This window comes from Macaca fascicularis, chromosome 13 (genome assembly GCF_037993035.2).
Source record: "Macaca fascicularis isolate 582-1 chromosome 13, T2T-MFA8v1.1".
NCBI lineage: Eukaryota > Metazoa > Chordata > Mammalia > Primates > Cercopithecidae > Macaca > Macaca fascicularis.
The window spans coordinates 18,989,512-19,010,020 of record NC_088387.1 but is presented as its reverse complement, the minus strand read 5'-3'; the positions used below and the strand labels follow the sequence as shown (position 1 = coordinate 19,010,020).

The window sequence follows — 20,509 nt, the reverse complement described above, 5'->3', positions numbered from 1 at the left end:
GCATCCTTAAATTTTTCATAATTTAAACAGTTTCAAAGAATGTAATTTGAGGTACCTTGAATATCTTGACACCAACACCCAGTGAAACGACTGTTCCCCAGCAGCAAGAAGTTTTCCTCCATGACTCTTCCACCACCCCCAAGAATTTCATCCTAATGGTACACATTTGAAAGTGGAAATGGCACACATTTGAAAGTTTTTGCTTAAACCATAGGAACTTATTGGCAACAAAAATATACATATACCTTGAAATTGCAAAAATATTTTCTTCTGAATTGATTATACTCACTATTAGGATGCAACTGATCAAGACAATATAAGTGATTCTTAAACATAAATGCAACTTCATTGGAAGGGCAACTCCTTTCTTTGCTGGACAAAATTTGGAATTTTCTTTTCTTTTTTTTTGAGACTGAGATTTGCTCTGTCACCCAGGCTGGAGTGCAATGGCGTGATCTCGGCTCACTGCAACCTCCGCCTCTCAGGTTCAAGCGATTCTCCTGCCTTGGTCTCCCAAGTAGCTGGGATTACAGGCACGCATCACCATGCCCGGCTAATTTTTGTATTTTTAGTGGAGACAGGTTTTCACCATGTTGGCCAGGCTGGTCTTGAACTCCTGACCTCAGATGATCTGCCCGCCTCAGCCTCCCATAGTGCTGGGATTACAGGCGTGAGCCACCGCCCCCCACCAAAATTTGGGATTTTCTGTCTATGTGACAGTTTGGAAATTTCTTAACCCCAAGACAATGCACCCAGCAGTCATTCTCAAAATGTGGTCAAGAGACTTCTGGGGATTCCAGAGACCCTTTCAGTAGTCCTCAGAGTCAAAACTATTTTCATAATAATAATAATGTATTACTTGCTCTTTTAATTCTCATTATCTCAGGAATGTATGATGGAATTTTCCAAAAGAATTTTCCAGAGGCTATACGGTACATGATGATACCATAGCATAGATGTATTGGCCAATGAAATGTATACTTGCGTATTTTTGTGTTTTAAAAGTTTTCTGTTTTAATTTCTAATTCAGTAAATACAGATAGATATGACCCACATAAACAAGAACTCTGGTTCTTGATAATTTATGACTGTAAAAGGATCTTGAGGCTAAGCACAGTGGCTCGCTCCTGTAATCCCAGCACTTTAGGAGGCTGAGGCAGGAGGCTCACTTGAGTCCAGAAGTTCGAGAGTTACAGTCCAGAAGTTGCCCCAGCCTGGGGCAACATGGAGAAACCCCATTTCTACAAAAAATACAGAAACTAGCTGAGTGTTGTGACATGCGCCTGTAGTCCCAGCTACTTGGGAGGTTGAGATGGCTGAATCACCTGAGCCTAGGAGGTTGAGGCTGCAGTAAGCACTCCAGCCTGGGTGACAGAGTGAGGCCCTGTCACACACACACACACACACACACACACACACACACACACACACGGATCTTGAGACCAAAGCACTGAGAACTGATGCCTCATAGTGGTGATTCCAGACAGGTGAGAATCTTTTTTCTTTTGTAATGCAAGGAAGAGATGAAAGGAAAACAGGAGGTGGAAAGGGAGAACTGGCGAAGTATCTGGACTTTGGGCACTTTGTCAAGCATTGATGTTAAGAAAGAAGATAAATACAGGATGAAGATGAAGAGACACTGATCCCTCTAAGGGGTCTGTGCTCTGCTGATCACTGTTTCATGGTGAGGCCTCTGACACTTGGATTTTCCAGCCTTGGCATCACTTTTAACCTTCCAGATCCTAAGCTCCCAAGTGAGATGCCCATTTCATCCACAAGGCTGCATGAGCTTGCAAAACCTGGCTTATATTTAGAAAAACTGGCTTTGGCTCAATCAGAAGACACAGGAAGTTACTAACTTATCCTTTTTATATATTGGAGGAGACATCTGCAGGTTAAAATTAGTCATCTGACTTCAATTATTCTTAAAAATTCTTAGGAAACCCTTGAATATAAACTACAAAATCACATTGCAAACTTGTCATAAGGGGAAGAGCCAGCCCTATGGTAAACAGGAGGTTTATTTCACTGAGATCCATTATCCAGTTATAGATCCTATAATAGGATCCTGTAGTAGCAGAATTCAGGCCCAGTGGTCTTCATTCCCATCAGGCTTATCAACGCTGAAAGGGAAACATTATCACAGAACATGACTTCAGGTCAAATGGACAGTCATTTCTCCTGTGTGCTTCTTTTCATAGTGCACACAAGGTCAAAAAAACAATCTATAGCAAATATCCTAGCACAAGACACCTACACCAAGTCTGAATTGCCTGGCAGTAACCACACAATGTATTAAAACAGTTTACAAGGTCAGGTGGTTAGCGCCCATATGCCGGCAGAGAGAAGAGGAAACTGGTTCAAACCAAAGGTAACTTTCTCCAAAACTAGACGGCACTTAGGCCAAACATAGTCTTCTTTGCTTAATTTTTTCTGCTAAACTTTCATGGCTTAACGGCACCGGCTTCCCAGCTAGACACTCGTTTATAAGCCTTGATTGACCACAGCAATGAGTGTACACTAGGAGAAGACAGCTCCCTCTCACTCGCCAGTTCTCTCTGTGGATAAACAATAACTACCAGACTGGAATAGACCTTGACATTTTATAGCCCCAAACCCTTGTGACTTTCCAGGGAGAAAAAGCATCCACCTCCTTAAGTCTCCACCCCACCACCCACTCTATCCTGAATGGTCCCGGGCACTGGAACCCCCACAATCTCCTGAGCCAGCTCCTCTTCTAGTGGGTAGGTCGTCCCCCTTATAGTAATTTCTCCTTTTCACCCAACTCCATTATGATGGTTCACGCCCCTCTTGCTTGGTCGTCTGCTGGTTTAAGATATTTATGACACAGTCTGAAACATATTTTTAAGGAACATTCAGTAACAGAATGTTCCCTTGAGGGAAGGACAATCAGATTGCTGAGGGAGCAACTCGTAAGAGCACAGTTGAGCCAGTTCTTTGAGTTCTCAATTAAGCAATCCTGCAAATTAACTAGATAAACAATTCTGTCCCTGCTTTCTTTTTTTTTTTTTTTCCCTTGTGTCCATCTTTCTACCAAAGGAAGCAACAAATGGAAGATCATGCTGCGTAACTGAGGTAGCTTCTTAACTTGGACCTCTCTATCTGCTCTGCATTCATCCACTTGACAAATATTTACTGAGTATTTACTACAAGCCAGACATTTTTTCCAGAAACTTTGGATATATCCACAAATAAAACAAAGATCCCCTCCCTTACAGAGCTCACATTTTCAGGGAGGGAAATGGGCGATATATAATAACCTTGATAAAAAAAGTAAGATGTATGATGTATTAGAAGGTGATAAGTACTATGGAAAAATAGAAGACCATCAGAGGGCCAGGATGGGTGGGGAAGCAAGCTGTAATTTTAAATGATGGGTGGGGGGCATCAGAGGTGGTTCCTTGAGAAATGGCCTCTGAGGAAAGAGTTGGGGTGAGGAAAGGGGCCAAGTTGATACTTGGGGGCCTGGGGAGGTTCTAGGCAGAGGGAACATGTGGGAGAGGCCTTTGCCTGTTTCTCTTGTTGGGTGGCAAACCCAGAGCTCTGAGCAGAGAGCTGATATGATCTGACTTGTATCAGGATTGCTCCAGCTGCCACATGGAGAATAGACCTTAAGAAGACTGGTCTCTTAATAGTTCCAAACGTTTTTCTAATATGTAAGATGGATATTAAAAAATGCCTAACTAGCCTGAGCAACATAGTGAGATCCTGTCTCTACAAAAAATTTGAAAACAGCTGTTTATCCCTGGAGTCCTAGCTACTTGGGTTGCTGAGGTGGGAGGATTTGCTTGAGTGCAGGAGTTTCGAGGTTACAATGAGTGGAGATGGCACCACTGCATATCAGCCTGGGTGACAAAGCAAGACAACAACAAAACTGCCTAATTATCACAGCTTGCCATGTGATTCAAAGTAATTCTTTACAGAAAGTACTGTGGGCATTATGAACTAATTTGTATAAATTCTAGTTATTATTACTCTTTCTGTTATTACAAGGATAGTAACAATTATATCCAACTAACTAAAACAAAAGCTAGCTTAGCTGTTTCCTAGATGTGGATTTAAATATAAAATGAGTATTTCTTTTAAAAAAGAAAAGCCTGAAAGATCAACGCAAGCCCACCACTGTTAACAGAAAGGCAGGTCAAAATTGGCAATGAGTTAGTAACTTATTGCATATAAAAATAAAAACAAAATATAAAAAATTTAAAAATATATGCCAGAGCTGGAGCTCTTACCTGCTAACTTATAAAGCACTCCACCATTGAACACCATGAAGCGCAGTTCTGCTCTTTATTTTGAGATTTGGTTTTGCCCATGATAAAAATTCTTTAAAAAAGAAACTTTTTATTTTGAAATAACTTTAGACTTACAAGAAGTTGCAAAAATAGCAGAGTTACTGTGCACCCTTCACCCAGCTTTACCCAATGATAAGATCTTACGTAACCATGGTATAATGATCAAAACAGGAAAGTGACTTTGGTACAATAGTATTACCTAAAATACAGGCCTCACTAAGATTTTACCAGTTTCTGCTTTGTTTTATTTTGGGGGGGAAGAATGAGTGTATAGGTTTATGAAATTTTATGACAGGTACAGATTTGTGGCTACACAACTGTTCCATCACCAAAAAGCAGCTCCCTTATTCTACCCCTTAAAGGAACATCCTATCCCCAAACCTAACCCCTGAAATTGTTCTGATATGTTCTCCATTACCAAAATTTTGTCCTTTTGAGAATGTTATCTAAATGGAATCATACAGCACACAACCTTTGAGATTGGCTTTGTTCACTCAGAATAATATCCTTTAGACAAATTACTTCTTTGCTCATGTTCCTTAAAGAAAGCTCATACAACACAGAGGAAAAATAAAAACTTGTACCGAGAGAAAAGGCATACGACCTTCCCATTCATAAACAATGTTTGCTCAAAGCAGTCCAAACAATCAGCTATTTAAACCAATTAGCATTCCCTCAGTAGAAGGGGTCGGCAAAGTTTACTTAGAGGTCAATTTCAGATAGAATGGCGTCTCCCTGCCAACACTCACTGCTTTATTTACATCAGCATGTCAGGGGCGGCTGCTCAGCACAAAGCCCCCAAAAGCTGACCTCAGCACCCACCTCCTCACACGTGAATTACTGGGAGGGACTCAGGTATCAAACTAAAGCTTCCTCAAAATTAAAAATATATTTAATTAAAAATAAGTTTTTACATAGTTCTTTTGTAACATTACAAAATGCAGACACAAGGGAACAGTCAGCAACTAGCTGACCTGAGAGTAACTCCTGTGAGCCCAGCACAATCCCCACATTCAGCAGCCTGGGCCCCACGCCCTTCCTCCCCGGACTTATTTTAGCCCTTTGGGTCTACAGAATGGACATGAAAGATCCTGTTCTATTAATTTCACAGGACCGGCTGGAGATATAAATGAGAAAAGAGATAAGAACTTAAAAGTAAAAATAATTTTATAAATACAAGTTACTTCATTATCATGATGTCCCTTTGTCCCAGTGATAGGACCTAAAACTCAGGGACTATTTGTAATTAATTTGTTTGTTCATTAGTTCATTCATTCATTCACATAGTTCTTACGTGCCAGGTGCTGTGCTGGGTGATGGGGCTAACCTAACCAATAAATCATACATCATAATCACCTGATTAGTAAGTCTTCTTGGAGGCCTGACAAATAGATAGAGGGTTTGTGCTTCAATGCAATGGGGAAGAGGCCTTGTGAATACACAGACAAGGGGGTGACCAGGAAGGTTTTCAGAGGAGAACCATGATCTGTGTGTCAGGTGAACAGGGGTTTGACAGACAATGAGAAGGCAGCTTGGCAAGAAGGCACAGTGCACTCATAGGCCTGCAGAAAGCTCATCAGGCCTCACAAGCAGGTGCCTTTGCAGGTGAGGCAGGCAGAGATCCTGGGAAAGTTAGGCTGAAGCCCCAGTGGGTCTCAGACTTCAGGGTAAAATGGTAGATTTTAACCTGCATGTAGTGGGGAGTCATGCCAGGAACGAGAAGCTCTGTATTTTAGGAGAACCTCTTTAATCACAAGGTGGAGCATCATTCACTATGGTGGTGGGGTAGGGGGATGAGAACAAGAAATCTGGGACCATAGGTAAGAGGTGACAGCAACAGTCCTGGCGATGAACCAGGAAAGCCTGAATTAAGGCCATGGTGGTGGAAGTGCAGCACAACTGACATTTGAGAACAATGTACAGGGCCGGGCACAGTGGTTCACGCCTGTAGTCCCAGCACTTTGGGAGGCCAAGGTGGGTGGATCACCTGAGTTCAGGAGTTAAAGACTAGCCTGGCCAACACGGTGAAACCCTATCTCTACAAAAATACAAAAATAAGCCAGGCATGATGGTGGATGCCTGTAATCCCAGCTGCTTGAGAGGCTGAGGCAGGAGAATCGCTTGAATCCGGGAGGCAGAGGTTGCAGTGAGCACAGATCACGCCATTGCACTGCAGCCTGAGTGACAGAGCAAAACTCCATCTCAAAAAAAAAAGAGAGAGAGAACAGTGTACAAATCTTGGTGATGATTGTTGGATGGGCAAGAGAAGAATCTGGGGAAGTTTCAGGTTTCTGGCTTGAATATATGATTACTCCTCCAGACCTTCATTTCACTGTATAGCACCAGTTAGACCATCTTCACTATCAAATAGGCATTTAATAAATACTGTCACTAAGAAAAATAAAGTCAGCAGCCCCACTTTCCAAACCCTTCACAAATAGGAAAACTGCCTGAGCAGTGCAGTATACTGCGTATTCATTTAGAAACTAGAATTTCAACTCAGCAGTTTAAGTAAGAGTTCTTCATTTACAGACACATTTGTCGCTCTACTCTGAAAACTCTAGAAAAGCTGGTCAAGTGTTAGTGAGGATTTCCACTATCATGATTCAGCTTTTGGTTTGTGGTACCTGATGGCCCCGATGGAGAGTGAAGTCATCATGCGCACCCACATTCGGAAGCACCTTCTGATGAATGCTGCCGCAGGTGCTCTCCTACTGGGCATTTCTACAACTACCACATTTCAGGCACTGAACCAGACCCCTGAATATGTGGCCAAAAAAATCTTCAGTTCCTGCCTTCTAGAGGCCCCCTGGTCTCATGGAAACAGGTGGAGGCATAAATCAGATATTCTGACAGATAGAGTATTTGCCATCAGACTGATGAAAAGTCAAGACTGAATACTGTGTGTATGTGATATAGGGCACATATTACCATATTCTACTAAAAAGATCGCCAACTTGCAAGATCTTTTTGGAGGGAGATTAGAGTGTATTAAAATTTAAAATATGCTAACTTTTCGCTTCAACTCCCATTCAGATATCCCTCCTAAAGAAATCCTGATGGTGCTCGCTTTGGCAGCACATACACTAAAACTGGAACAATAACAGAGAAGATTCGTGTGGAGCCATTGCCCTGACGGCACGTGGTACTGTGGATTCCACGAGTGTGTACGGTGGGAAAGCGCCACACTCGGTACCACCACCCCGTGCACTGGTCAGCTGGACAAACTCAGACAGGTATCTACCCTGGATAGCCTTTGAGTTTTAGAAGACCAAAATGAACATTTTTGGAGCCTAAGTTTTGGCTCATTTGTTGGATCGGTGCATGTAAGAATTTGGTGAGATGCAAATGAACAAATAGTTCTTGCTCCTGTGACCAACAGGCTGTATGCTACAGTTCTATTCTGACTGTTCAGATTTTTAAGGATGATTGGATTAGGCTTCCCTGCTGTCTGGGTCTGTCTCCTAAACTTTTCAGATCATCGTGGAATTCCAATGACTCTTTTAAAGGGTGCTGATGATTTGAACACTGTCGGATTGATTCCAGCTAAATCTAGTAGTCCACCTTGAGAATTTTCATGCAACACCCTGGAAAAAAATGTGAGCCCAAATCTTCTCTACCAAAGGAAAAAAAAAAAAAAGCTTAAACTTTTAAAAAGTAATATTAAATTGTAAAGAACTTGAAATGAAAAACAGGTGGCCATTGTGAGGGTAGAACTGACCTTTTAGAAATAAATCAGATCTCCAAGCTAAGACTAACTACAGCCTTGGGTATTAAAATAATTTGCAGATCTTGTCACACAAACACACTTCTAATTTCTGAGAAAATATACAGAAAAGTTATAAACAGAGATGGACAGATTTTGTCCCTAGTTTTACAAAACATATGAAAATCTGGTTTCTATTTACTTATAGTAAACAATTGGAAAATAAAATCAAATAGGCTCTTTATTAGTACATAAGTGCTACATTAATGCCTTCTGATTGGCTGTACACTGTTGGTGAAAATGTAAATTGGCACAGCCATTAAGGAAAACAGTTTGGAGGTTCCTCAGAAAACTTAAAATATGATTCATCAATCACCATATGATTCATCAATTCCCATGCTGGGTATATGGTATGAGGATCTCAAAGAGGTATCTGTGGTCCCATGTTCATTGCAGCATCATTCACAATAGCTTAGACATGGAAACAATGTGAGTGTGCATAAACAGATAAATGGATTAAAAAATTATGGTATATAGATATATATGGGAATACTATTCAGCCTGTACAAAAAAGAAAATCCTGGCATTTACGACAACATGAATGGAACTGGAAGACATTATGCTAAGTGAATAAATCAGACAAAGAAAAGAAAAACAATGGCATGGTCTCGCTTACATGTGCAATCTAAAATAGTTAAACTCACAGAAACAAAGAATACAACCGTGGTTAAAAAGGGTGGGTAGAGGAGGGTGAGGACTGGGGAGATGTTGGTCAAAAGGTAGAAAATTTCAATCCGTAGGATGAATAAGTTCTAGAGATCTAACGTACAGCATAGAGATCTAATGTACAGCATAGTTAACAAAATTGCACAGTATACTGGAAATTTGCTAGGAGGGTAGATCTTAGGTGTTCTCATCCTCCTACACTCCCTCCCCCACAGCCTCCCTCCCCACACCCCAACCCCACCCACTGCCACAAATGGTAACTATGTGAAAAGATAGCTATATTAATTAGCTTGGTTGTAATAATCAGTTCACTATGTATTTCAAAACATGACACTGTATACCTTAAGTACATATAATTCCAATTTTAAAATTTAAAAAAATTTAACAAATGACTTGTAAGACCTCTACATCAAAAACTACAAAAATTGCTGAGAGAAATTAAAGAAGACGTAAATAAATGAAGAGATATAATGTATTCATTGATTGGAAGGCTCAATATTGTCAAGACATCATTTTCTTCTAAACTTATCTATAAAAACAATACAATTGCAGACAAAATCACAGCACGAATTTTTGTGTAAACATTGTCAAGTGGATTCTAGGATTTTTATAGAAATAGGCAAAAAACCTGAAGTGACACTTCACCAAAAAAGAGACGTGACTGATTGATAAGCACATGAAAAGACACTAAAATCGGCCGGGCGCGGTGGCTCAAGCCTGTAATCCCAGCACTTTGGGAGGCCGAGACGGGCGGATCACGAGGTCAGGAGATTAAGACCATCCTGGCTAACACAGTGAAAACCCGTCTCTACTAAAAAATACAAAAAAATAGCCGGGCGAGGTGGCGGGCGCCTGTAGTCCCAGGTACTCGGGAGGCTGAGACAGGAGAATGGCGCAAACCCGGGAGGCGGAGCTTGCAGTGAGCCGAGATCCGGCCACTGCACTCCAGCCTGAGCCACAGAGTGAGACTCCGTCTCAAAAAAAAAAAAAAAAGAAAAAAAAAGAAAAAAGAAAAGTGATTCAGAGTTAATAGCTAGGGGCTGGCATTCACATACTGATCCATTCTAGCCATAAATATTTACTGAGTACTACTAGGAGGCAGGCACCGCTTCAGCCACTGGCAGTGCAGAGGTGAATGGGAGAAAGCCCTCGTCCTTACTGAGCATACGTTCTCTAAGAAGCTAGATGGCCAGGCGCGGTGGCTCACGCCTGTAATCCCAGCACTTTGGGAGGCCGAGGTGGGCGGATCACGAGGTCAGGAGATCGAGACCACGGTGAAACCCAGTCTGTATTAAAAAAACAAAAAAAATTAGCCGGGCGCAGTGCTGTGCGCCTGTAGTCCCAGCTACTCAGGAGGCTAAGGCAGGAAAATGGTGTGAACCCAGGAGGCGGAGCTTGCAGTGACCCCAGATCGCGCCACTGCACTCCAGCCTGGGTGACAGAGCAAGACTCCATCTCAAAAAAAAAAAGAAAAAAAAAAAAAAAAAAAAGAAGAAGAAGCAGCAGCTAGACAAGGAGCCCAACAAAATAAACTGGATAATTATAGACGGTGACAAGTGCAACAGAGGAGTACACAGCAATATGGGATTGAGGGGACCTAAAATAGTTAGGAGTGATCAGGGATGGCCTCTCTGAAGAAGCGATGTTTGAGTTGGGTCATGGGATAAAGGGCAGATGGAAGAACACCGCAAGCAGATAGAGGAGACAGTGCAAAGGTCCTGAGGCAGGAAGGAACAGGATGTGCCTAGAGAAGTGAAAGGCAATCAATGTGACTCGTATCTAATAAGCAGGGTGGAAAGCATGGGATGGGGCTGGGTTGGATGCATAGGAAGGAGCTGGGACACGCAGCCCCTAGGGAAAGGGCAGGAAGGACTGGGTGACAGTCTAAGACAGCGGGGAGCTACTGCAAGATTTTCAGCAGGCAGGTGATGTCATCTGCCACTGAGGAGGGTAGATGGGAGTAGGGACAAGGCTGGGAGCAAAAGGCCCAGTTAGGAAGCTACTGCAGAGGCGATGGCAAGAGCTGGCAATGACATGGACCCGGGTGCTGGCAGCAGGATAGAGAAAAGACAGATTTCAGAAGTATTGTAGGAGCAGAACGGACAGAACTGCTGATGCCAACATGAAAAATAAGAAAAAGGAAGAGTGGGAAAATGGTGATATCATTCACTAAGATGGGGAATTCTGGAGTGGAACAAGTCTGGAGTTAAAAGTTTCATTCTGAGATGCGTACGTACCCAGCAAGTGGCAATGCCAAGGAGGCAGTTGGATACACGAGTCTGCAACTCAGGAGAGGGGTCTGGGCTGGAGATGTAAAGTTCAAGGTCATTTCTTATAGACAGTGTTAAAGCCAGGGGCCCAGAGAAACTCTCCCAAGAGGGAGCATCTCAGAGTAAAAGAAGGGGGCCCAGGATTGAGCCCTGCCATTTAAAACTCCAGTGGATGACAAAGGAGGAGCAATGAATTGGTGTCATTCAATGAAACAGAAGCCAGGACAGTGTTTCCAAAAGTCCATGCTGTGCCCTGAAGGCCTAGAACAGCCTCAGGCATACAGCAGTCCCTGGAGAAAGGAAGGAGGGAGGGCGTGTGGTAACTGCCTGATGCTGCTGAAAGATATTGCGTAATGAGAGGAGCCACGGAAGAGCCCACCGACTTCAGTGCATGGGAAATGTCAGTGGTACTAACGAGCATCATCAGTGATGTGCGGGACTAAAACCGGGCCACTTTCATTTGGATGGAAATCACGACGACCGTGGAATGTCCTTTCAGCCACAATCCCACAAGGGCTCACACTTTCTGCAATAGCTCCTGGTGACCAATCCACGCTCTCGGTGTCAAGCCCACTGAGGTCTTCACATCAGTGGTTCCATAAACGCAAGACCTGACAGGCCAGCAAGGCCACAGCTGCAACGGGACATGTGAGCAGGGCTCCTGCTGCCTGGGCTCGGGGATTCTGGCCACTTCAACAGCTTAACCCTATGTATCCTCAGAGGCCCTCACCTATTTCCCCACCTCGGCCTGTGAATTCTCACACCTGTGATTCCCACCTACCTTCCCATCTACCTGGTCCCATAACCTTGCTGCCGCACCTGCACTTTCATCTGTCTCCACTGCCTGCTAGTGGTACATAGCAAGGGTCACCAAACTTTTGATCCCTTCCACTATTAGAGAATAAATCAATATATAAACCCACGGCTCAGACTTACCTGGAACGGTTAGCACGGAGGGGGATTTTTCAGGCTGTTCGTTAACACGGCTACTGTTTTGAACCCAGAAAATGTTGACAGGCTCAGGCGGGCCCACAGCCTGACAGGTGAGGTTGAAGGCTGTGTTTCTGGTGACATTCATGCTCTCAGGCTGCTTAGTAAAGTGAGGAAGTCCTGCAGAGAAAACGTTACATGAAAGAATGTTTCAGATCTGAAAGCAGAGACAGAGCCCAAAGGGGAATGGAAACTGGGCTAGAACTTGACAATAGATTTCTCCTTTTTTGGGGGGGAATGGAGTCTCACTCTGTTGCCCAGGCTGGAGTGCAGTGGCTTGATGTCGGCTCACTGCAACCTCTGTCTCCTCGGTTCAAGTGATTCTCCTGCCTCAGCCTCCTGAGTAGCTGGGATTACAGGCGCACACCACCATGTCTGGCTAATTTTTGTATTTTTAGTAGAGATGGGGTTTCACCGTGTTGGCCAGGCTGGCCTCGAACTCCCGACCTCAAGTGATCCATCCCCCTTGGCCTCCCAAAGTGCTGGGATTACAGACATGAGACACCACACCCAGCCTTGGCAACAGATTTCTTTATCTACTGCGTCACCACCGCGCCTAGCTTAGCAACAGATTTCTTTATCTACTTCGTCAGTCAGGTCTGTATTCATCAGTTTTCACCTCCTTAAGTTGGATAAGAAGGAGCACAGAGGCTAATTCCTGCCAGTCTACCTTAAGCCAGCTTTCTAGGACGCTTTGCCAAAGGGGCTATAAATAGTGATTCAGAACTGGTTTTACCAGAAGGCAGGCCACAGGCAGTTCTTACATCAGGTGTTGCTCAAACTCCTGGGACTGACCAGTTGGCAGGTTTTCAGTATTTCTTACCAAAATAAACACAGAGTAAAACATGGCTATGTAATAGATCTGTCCATGGTATGAAGACATTCTATTATGTGTGTGACTTTCAGATGGGTCATAACGAATTTTAAAATCCACAGCCTTGTATAAGGCTGAGTGCTTTTCAAAGCAAATTCTCATGAAACAACAGTATAAACATAGTTGCAATTACAATCCTTAGATCTACTGTAATTTCCAAAATCAAGGCCCCAAGGAAGCTCAGAGAAAGCCGGTCAGTACAGTCAGTACTTATTTGGGGCAGGTGTTCAAAAATATAACAAGTCCGAAAAATGTTCTTTTGGGGATTGGGAACTCACAGATCTAGTTCCAGCAAGAATGATGTGGCAGTTATGTGTAATGGAATTCTTTTGTCCTGTTTCAAGGTTTTTTGAAACTCTCTTTGGACTTAATATGTTCCTGCTCTGGGCATTTTTTCTGGGATTCTGACGAATAAAATCTCCTCTAAATATTTTTTCCCCAAATTAGCTGCAAATGTAGGAAACCCCCTCTTTGGCTGATGGTGACATAACCCTGAGAAAGAGCTGTTCAGCCTGGGATAGGCCCAAAGCAAAGGTCATGAAGAGATGAAGAGACTCCTCTGAGGGAGTCTTTTCCGTCTTCCCCACTCACTCCTCCTCCTTCCTTCCATCTGTGCTCCCTGAGGCTTCTCTCCACATTGGTGGGCATCAATTTCAGGTTCGCAAAAGAATGGGTAGCACAGCAGCCTTTCAGTGGGAGATGTTTCTGATTAAAAACCTAATCACCAGCCGGGCGCGGTGGCTCACACCTGTAATCCCAGCACTTTGGGAAGCCGAGGCGGGTGGATCACAAGGTCAGGAGATCGAGACCATCCTGGCTAACACGGTGAAACCCCGTCTCTACTAAAAATACAAAAAATTAGCCGGGTGCGGTGGCGGGCGCCTGTAGTCCCAGCTACTCAGGAGGCTGAGGAAGGAGAATGGCGTGAACCCAGGGGGCGGAGCTTGCAGTGCGCCGAGATCGCGCCACTGCACTCCAGCCTGGGCGACAGAGCAAGACTCCGTCTCAAAAAAAAAAAAAAAAAAAAAAAAAAGCTAATCACCTGCTCTAAAGCCTGTGATGAGGAAGGTCAGGATGAAGCAGAAAAGGGAGGTGACCTAATGGCTCTGCTAAGAGGGGCACCTCACAGAGCAGGGGCACAAGGGCCCCCGAGGGAAGTCCCTGGGGGTAGTGAGGAGTGACCACTGGGGGTGATAATAAAGATGCTTCCTCCTTGCAACTCTGCCATTGCAGAACCAGGCATGCAAACCCCCAACTCAGGGCACCAAACCTAGGACCTGGGCTCACCTGTGCATCAGCTCACATTGCCCATTAGAGTTCAAGTGCCTTGAGGGCAGAGACTGCGTTTTCCTAGCCTGATGTCTCATCCCTCACCCCCACGGACCTTCATATGATGTCATGGAATTTCTCTGAACCATGCACCTGACAGATACCAGTGCCCAAAAGAAGTCTCAGGCTGAGCTGTTGAGCCAGTCCAGGAAAACCACTCACTCCTCAGGGTTTCACTGTCTGCACAGGCAAGACAGGAAAAGATGCTGAATAATAAGCCAGTAGCCACTTGACCAGGTGAGTGGTATCTGGTACCAGCACTGGAAACTGGATAGTAGAACGCATTTTGCTTCTTAAAAAGAAGTCTCCAGTTTATTTTTATTGTAAATAATCTGTGGACAAGGAAGTCCGAAATCTCTTTGTATCTCACCTTTAATGCCTAGAATAGAGCTCAAACTTCAGGAATTGAATTCATTTCATTATTGCTTGTAGACTACAAAGAGGAGTACCTTGTACAATTTCGGTGCTGATAGATTTGCAAGGTTTGCGTACAGAGGCAAGGTTTGCGTACAGAGGCAAGGTTTGCGTACAGAGTTATAAATGGGCAGGCAAAACTCTAGAGTATTATACATAAAACATTTAACACAGGCCCTAAAACAAACAGCTATCTGGCAATGGAACTCTGGTCTGTGGACTTACCTTGCACTTCGATGTAGATGGGATCAGACACGATCTCTTCATTGTTTATTTTCATCTTACAGATATACGACCCATTGTCTGAACGCTGCACACTGGTTATGCTGCAAAGAAAAACACATAAAGATATTTACGGTGACTACCCTTTGACTCCTTATTATAGGACTGGAAACTTCTTCAACTTCTTTGTCATATGCTGTGAGAATTAATTTTATATGTCAGCTTGGATAGGCCATTGCACTCAGTTGTTTGGTCAAATCTTAGCCTCGATGTTGCTGTGAAGGTACTTTTCACATGTCACTGATATTTAAAGCAGCAGCCTTTGAATAAAGCACATTACTCTTCATGATGGGGGTAGGCCCCATCCAAACAGTTGAAGGCCTTATAAGAAAAAGACAGAGGTCCCCAGTGAAAGAGAGGATTCTGTTTCCAAACTGCCTTAGGACTCAAGACAGCAACATCAAGTCTTTCATGGGTCTCCAGCCAACACCCTGCTGATTCCATATTTGTCAGCTTCCACTGTGTGTGAGCTAATTCCTTAAAATAAATCTCTTTCTCTCTCTTTCTAGATAAAGCTGTAGATGCAGATCCTATAGGTTCGGTTTCCTGGAAAAACCCTGACTAATATGTGTGCTATCACCTGTCTTGATTTTTTTTTTTGAGACAGACTCTGTCTCGCTTTGTTGCCCAGGCTAGAGTGCAATGGCATGATCTCAGCTCACTGCAACGTCTGCTTCCTGGGTTCAAGTGATTGTCCTGCCTCAGCCTCCTGAGTAGCTGGGATTACAGGCTTGCGCCACCACGCCCGGTTAATTTTTGCATTTTTGGTAGAGACAGGGATTTGCCATATTGGCCAGGCTGGCCTCGAACTTCCAACCTCAGGTGATCCACCCACCTTGGCCTCCCAAAGTGCTAGGATTATAGGCATGAGCCACCACACCTGGCCACCTGTCTTGATTTCTGTGGTAGACTCTGCACCAGTGGTTCTCTGGTGTACTTTTGGGGTACTGCGCCCTCAAGGCATTTTGGAAATGCGTGGAGTTGTTTTTGGTGATCACAATGACTAGAGGGGCACCATGGGTTTTTAGGGGCCAAGGGCAACTGTTCCATATCCCAAATGACCTCCTGAGACTAGAACCTAACTCCATTTTATATACACACAAAGTCCTGTGTGGTTTCAATACGCACCTAATTTAACAGGACTGCAATGATCATAAAAATGGAGAGCTGGTAGCCTTTGTCCTATTTAGAACTTTCTGGGGCCCCAGCCATCATTTTGTAAGGTCCCTCACTGACAGCATGACTGTATTTGCAGCGGTCACAGGTCATATGCTTGAAGGTGCACCTAAGGTGCAAGTCCCTGGGTACTTAATGATCTCTCCTGGGGTGAACACGCCCAGTGTTTACATATTGAAATCCACATTTTTATTTTATATTATTTTATTTTATTTTATTTGAGATGGGGTCTCACTCTGTCACCCAAGCTGGAGTGCAGCTGCACCATCATGGCTCACTGCAGCCTTGAACTCCTGGGCTCAAGCCATCTTCCCAGCTCAGCCTCCCAAAGTGCTGGGATTACAGCCATGAGCCACGCTTCTCAGCCCGGGAACATTTTTAAATACTTTCAGATGCTCTCCAGAGGATTTGTGTATTGGCTCAAAGGCACTGCTCTTTAAACACAGCAAAGAAGACCCTGACCAGGGAAAGGAAGAAAAAGAAGAAATACATAGAAGGTCCACCTTCCTTCCTAGAAGCTTGCCTCCCTGTATAACCTATTTATCGCTAAGCAAAATAAATCTCATCCCTCAACCTGTGAAGGGCTGAGGCTTAAGGCTTGAAAGAGACCAGGAAGCTGTCAAGGGCAGAGGGGGCTCTATCCTGACCCATGGCCCCATAGGCAGGGGTGGCAGCTGCCAGGGGATAGCACGGCCTGGTCAGCATCTGGAGCAGACATGTGGTAGTGAGTGAGGTCCCCAGGTCTGAATGAGACACAGTTTCCCCAGGTTGAATTCAGTTTTCTGAACACTAAACATTTTAAATTTACTTCTTCCCAACAATACCATGTTGCAGATCCTCATTAGCCTGTGATAAATAGAGCAGCTAAGACACAGCTCAACAATGGCATCAGTCAGAACTCGGGGGATCAGAGGGGGTTCAGAGCTACTCAGGTTAACATTACTTCCTTATTGTTCCCAGGATCCAGGAGTTAACAGTCCCCTGCTATTGCATTTCCTAATGTGTAAATGTGAGTGGCATCCCTTTGACTTGAAATACTCTGTCTTCCCCTTTCCCCTCGTTCCACAGGAGCAATATAATTTTGGAATGCACCTGATGAATGAATGGTGGGCATGAGGGAGGTCCCAGGGACCAAGGAAAGGCCAGGTCCTTTCATGTTTTGGGGCAGTGGCTGGATGTCACAACGCCTAGAGGTTCCCAGGAGAAGATGAAAAGAGAATACACGGGACAAATATCTCCAAATAAGGAGCTAGCTGATCCTCTCCTGGTAGACCCCTGGATGTCACGGTGACAGGAAGGGTTGAAGAAAGATGGGGGAGAATTCTGTGCCTAGCATGATGCCCTGCCCATCGTGGGCAATGACTAGTGGTTGAGTGGTGACCCTGGCTTTCAGCAGTCCCTGAAGATCCTGCACAACAGATGGGCCTAGTCTTTGGAGTTCTAAGGGAAACGAAGGCTACTGAAGAGGGGTGCTTCTACATATTTCACAAATCCACTTTAGAAGAGGCATCATTTTCTTGAGGCAAGACCCAGGGGCTCAACAGAGTGAACCATGAGATCGGACAGACTGAGGACACTTGTGCCTTTGAAGACTGGCTCTACCTCAAGGTCTAGGACCCGGGAGTGGCAGCAGGCTTGCAGTTGGACTCAGGGAGACAGGGACCAGAGAGAAAGTGAAGGCCAGGAGGGAGGTGGGGCACAGCCCCAGGAAGGCAGCCTGAGGGGACTGCACCCAGACCAGAGGTGCGAAGCACACCTGGGCAGAGCCCCCAGAAGCTGAGAAACTATAAGGCACAAAGGATGGTTTGGCGACACACCCTAGACTGTAGAAATCAGACTGCATAAGATGCCCAGGAGAACCTTAAGCCAACCAGCAAGGAGGATACAGACCAGAAATAGAAAAGAAGCATGCAGAACACAAAGGGAACTCAATCAGAATTTTGTCTTTAGTCATTCATAGCAGGAAAGGCTTAGCAGTTGTCTGGTAACAGTAGGCGCCTGCATTAATTAGCAAGGCCAGACCCATGCCACCTATATTACAGCAAAGATTTTCCATAAATCATTATACTTGTCGCTTTCTAGACATCCAAGCGAAAGGCTCCCACTGGGAGGGTGGGGTGTGGGGTGGGGCTGGAGACAGGAGGAGTGGCTGTTCCTGGCTCTCCTCCCTCTCCCCAGAAAAACAGGAGGCTCAGTCTCCATGGAGGCTCAACCGGAAAGGCTCTGGGCTCAGAGTAGCAATCTAGGCATCCCAACAACCATGTAAGAGGAGCTCCAGAGGGAACACAAAGAGTGGATGCGGAAGGGGAGAAGTTCAAGAAAGTGCCCCAGCACTGAAGATACGGATCTTTCCTCACCGGGCCCCCAGCTGGGCAGCACAGTAGGAGAGAAAAGACCCACGATGGGGCTTCATCAGGGAACGCTACAACTCTAAGATGAGGTGAAGATCCTAAAAGCTTCCAGAGAGAAAAAAAGCAGATCACTCATGAATGAATCAGAATAGCATCCTGCTTCTCCAGAGCAACCCAGAACTCAAAGGGAAATATATCAATGACTTCCAAGTTAAAACAAAAAATATTTTCTTTTCAAACTCTGTACCCAGCCAAACTACCTCAAGGTGAAGGTAAAGAGAATGGCATTTTCAGGCCTGCAAGTCCCAGGAAGTTAGTGAAGGATGGGCTCCTTGCCAAAGTAAAAGAGTAAAAGCCAAAGAGTGCAAGAAGCGGGGAGCATGTTCCGATGCAAGCTGACGGCTCTCGATTCCCACAACCCGGCCAGCTTCAACTGCAAAGATGAAACGGAATTTAGAAACTTCATTGTTTGGTTTGAAGACCAGAAAATCAGACACTACAAGATTGAAGACAGAGGTAACTTAAGAAACATCCACAGCAGTGACTGGCCCAAGTTCTTTGAAACGTATCTCAGAGATGTTAACTGTTCTTTCAAGATTCAAGATCAACAAGAAGCTGTTGACTGGCTTCTCGGTTTAGATGTTAGACTTGAATATGGAGATAATGCTGAAAAATACAAGGACTTAGTACCTGATAATGCAAAAACTGCTGACAATGCAACTAAAAATGCATTTGGATGCAAATAATCCTGATTTTAAGCCTGATGTGATGGCTTTGGCTAACCTGCTTCAGGTTCAGTGTCATGATGATTACTTGGTAATGCTTAAGGCGATTCAAATTTTGGTTCAGGAGCACCTGATACAGGAGGCAGTTGCTAAAGCAAATCAAACAAAAGAGGGCTTGCCTGTTGCTTTAGACAAACATATTCTTGGTTTTGACACAGGAGATGCAGTTCTTAATGAAGCTACTCAAATTCTGTGATTGCTGCATAGAGAAGAGCTCAGAGAGCTCCAAGCAAAAAATAATGAATCCATAGTAGCTGTTCAGGCAATTATTGCTGACGCAAGGACAGACCACAGACTGGGAAACGTTGGAAGACGAACACTTTAGGACTTCAGCTTCTCACCTATTTAGTACAAGTGGGAACGACGTACACTTCTGGCACGTTTGGAAATCAGTATATCACATTCTCGGGGGAGGAATCCCAGAAAATTGAGTATGTTCTAGAGGTTTACCACCATTACTTTTTTCTTTAACAAAGTTTAGGAAAGTAGAAAAAAAAAAAAAAACAATGAGTAAAAGCCAAGAAAGATGACCTGGGCTCTAGGAATCAGGAGCTGGACCACAGGAGGAATAGGGGGTCCTCAGAATAGTAGTAAAGACAGCTGGACCCCAGACCTGGAGGGTAACCTGATTAGACAGAGGCAGAAGCAGGGAGCCAGGACAGGCATCTCCTAAATAAATAAATAAATAAATAAATAAATAAATAAATAAAAGTACTGATAATTTTGTCATGGTGGGAGAAGATGCATACATGATGCACACATTCCTTTAGCGTTTAGAGAAGAATGAGTGATTGATACTTAGGAAATTATTAAATTCAAGATAATCAAAAAGCTACTCAAGAATTGCTATGGGACTGGGCGCAGAGGCTCATGCCTGTAATCCCAGTACTTTGGGAGGCTAAGGTGAGAGAGTCGTTTGAGGCCAGGAGTTTGAGATCAGCCTGGGCAACATAACGAGAACTCATCTCTTACCAAAAAAATAAAAAATAAAAAATAAAAATTAGCTGGTCGTGGTGGCACATGCCTGTAGCCCCAGCTACTTCGGAGGCTAAAGTGGGAGGATTGTTTAAGCCCAAGAGTTTGAGGCTGCAGTGAGCTATGATCGCACACTGCAATCCAGCCTGGAAGACAGAGACCCAGTCTCAAATAAATAATTAATTAATTAAGCGCTAAGTCCTTAAGTGCTATGGCTTGAATATTCCCTTCAAAACCTGTATTAAAACTTAATCCCCAATATGGCAGTATGGAGAGGTGAGGCTTTTAAGAGGTGATTAATCCATTCATGGATTA

General features: G+C 44.2%; 1 protein-coding gene and 1 pseudogene across 2 annotated transcripts in view; one reads left to right on the top strand and one right to left on the bottom strand.

The window, feature by feature from the left end:
• Positions 1-20,509, bottom strand: part of MERTK (MER proto-oncogene, tyrosine kinase) — a 133,182-nt gene that overhangs the window by 69,724 nt on the left and 42,949 nt on the right. Inside the window, exons 3-4 of one of the 2 annotated variants that reach the window (XM_005575263.4) lie at positions 14,851-14,951; positions 11,955-12,128 (exon numbers count right to left, since the gene is read on the bottom strand). In XM_005575263.4, coding sequence (XP_005575320.3) covers positions 11,955-12,128; positions 14,851-14,951 — 275 coding nt within the window. Of the gene's footprint in view, positions 1-55; positions 153-11,954; positions 12,129-14,850; positions 14,952-20,509 lie in introns of those variants that run through there. The other variant, XM_074011257.1, reaches the window with a different exon arrangement.
• LOC102146065 (RNA transcription, translation and transport factor protein pseudogene) lies at positions 18,815-19,544 on the top strand (annotated as a pseudogene).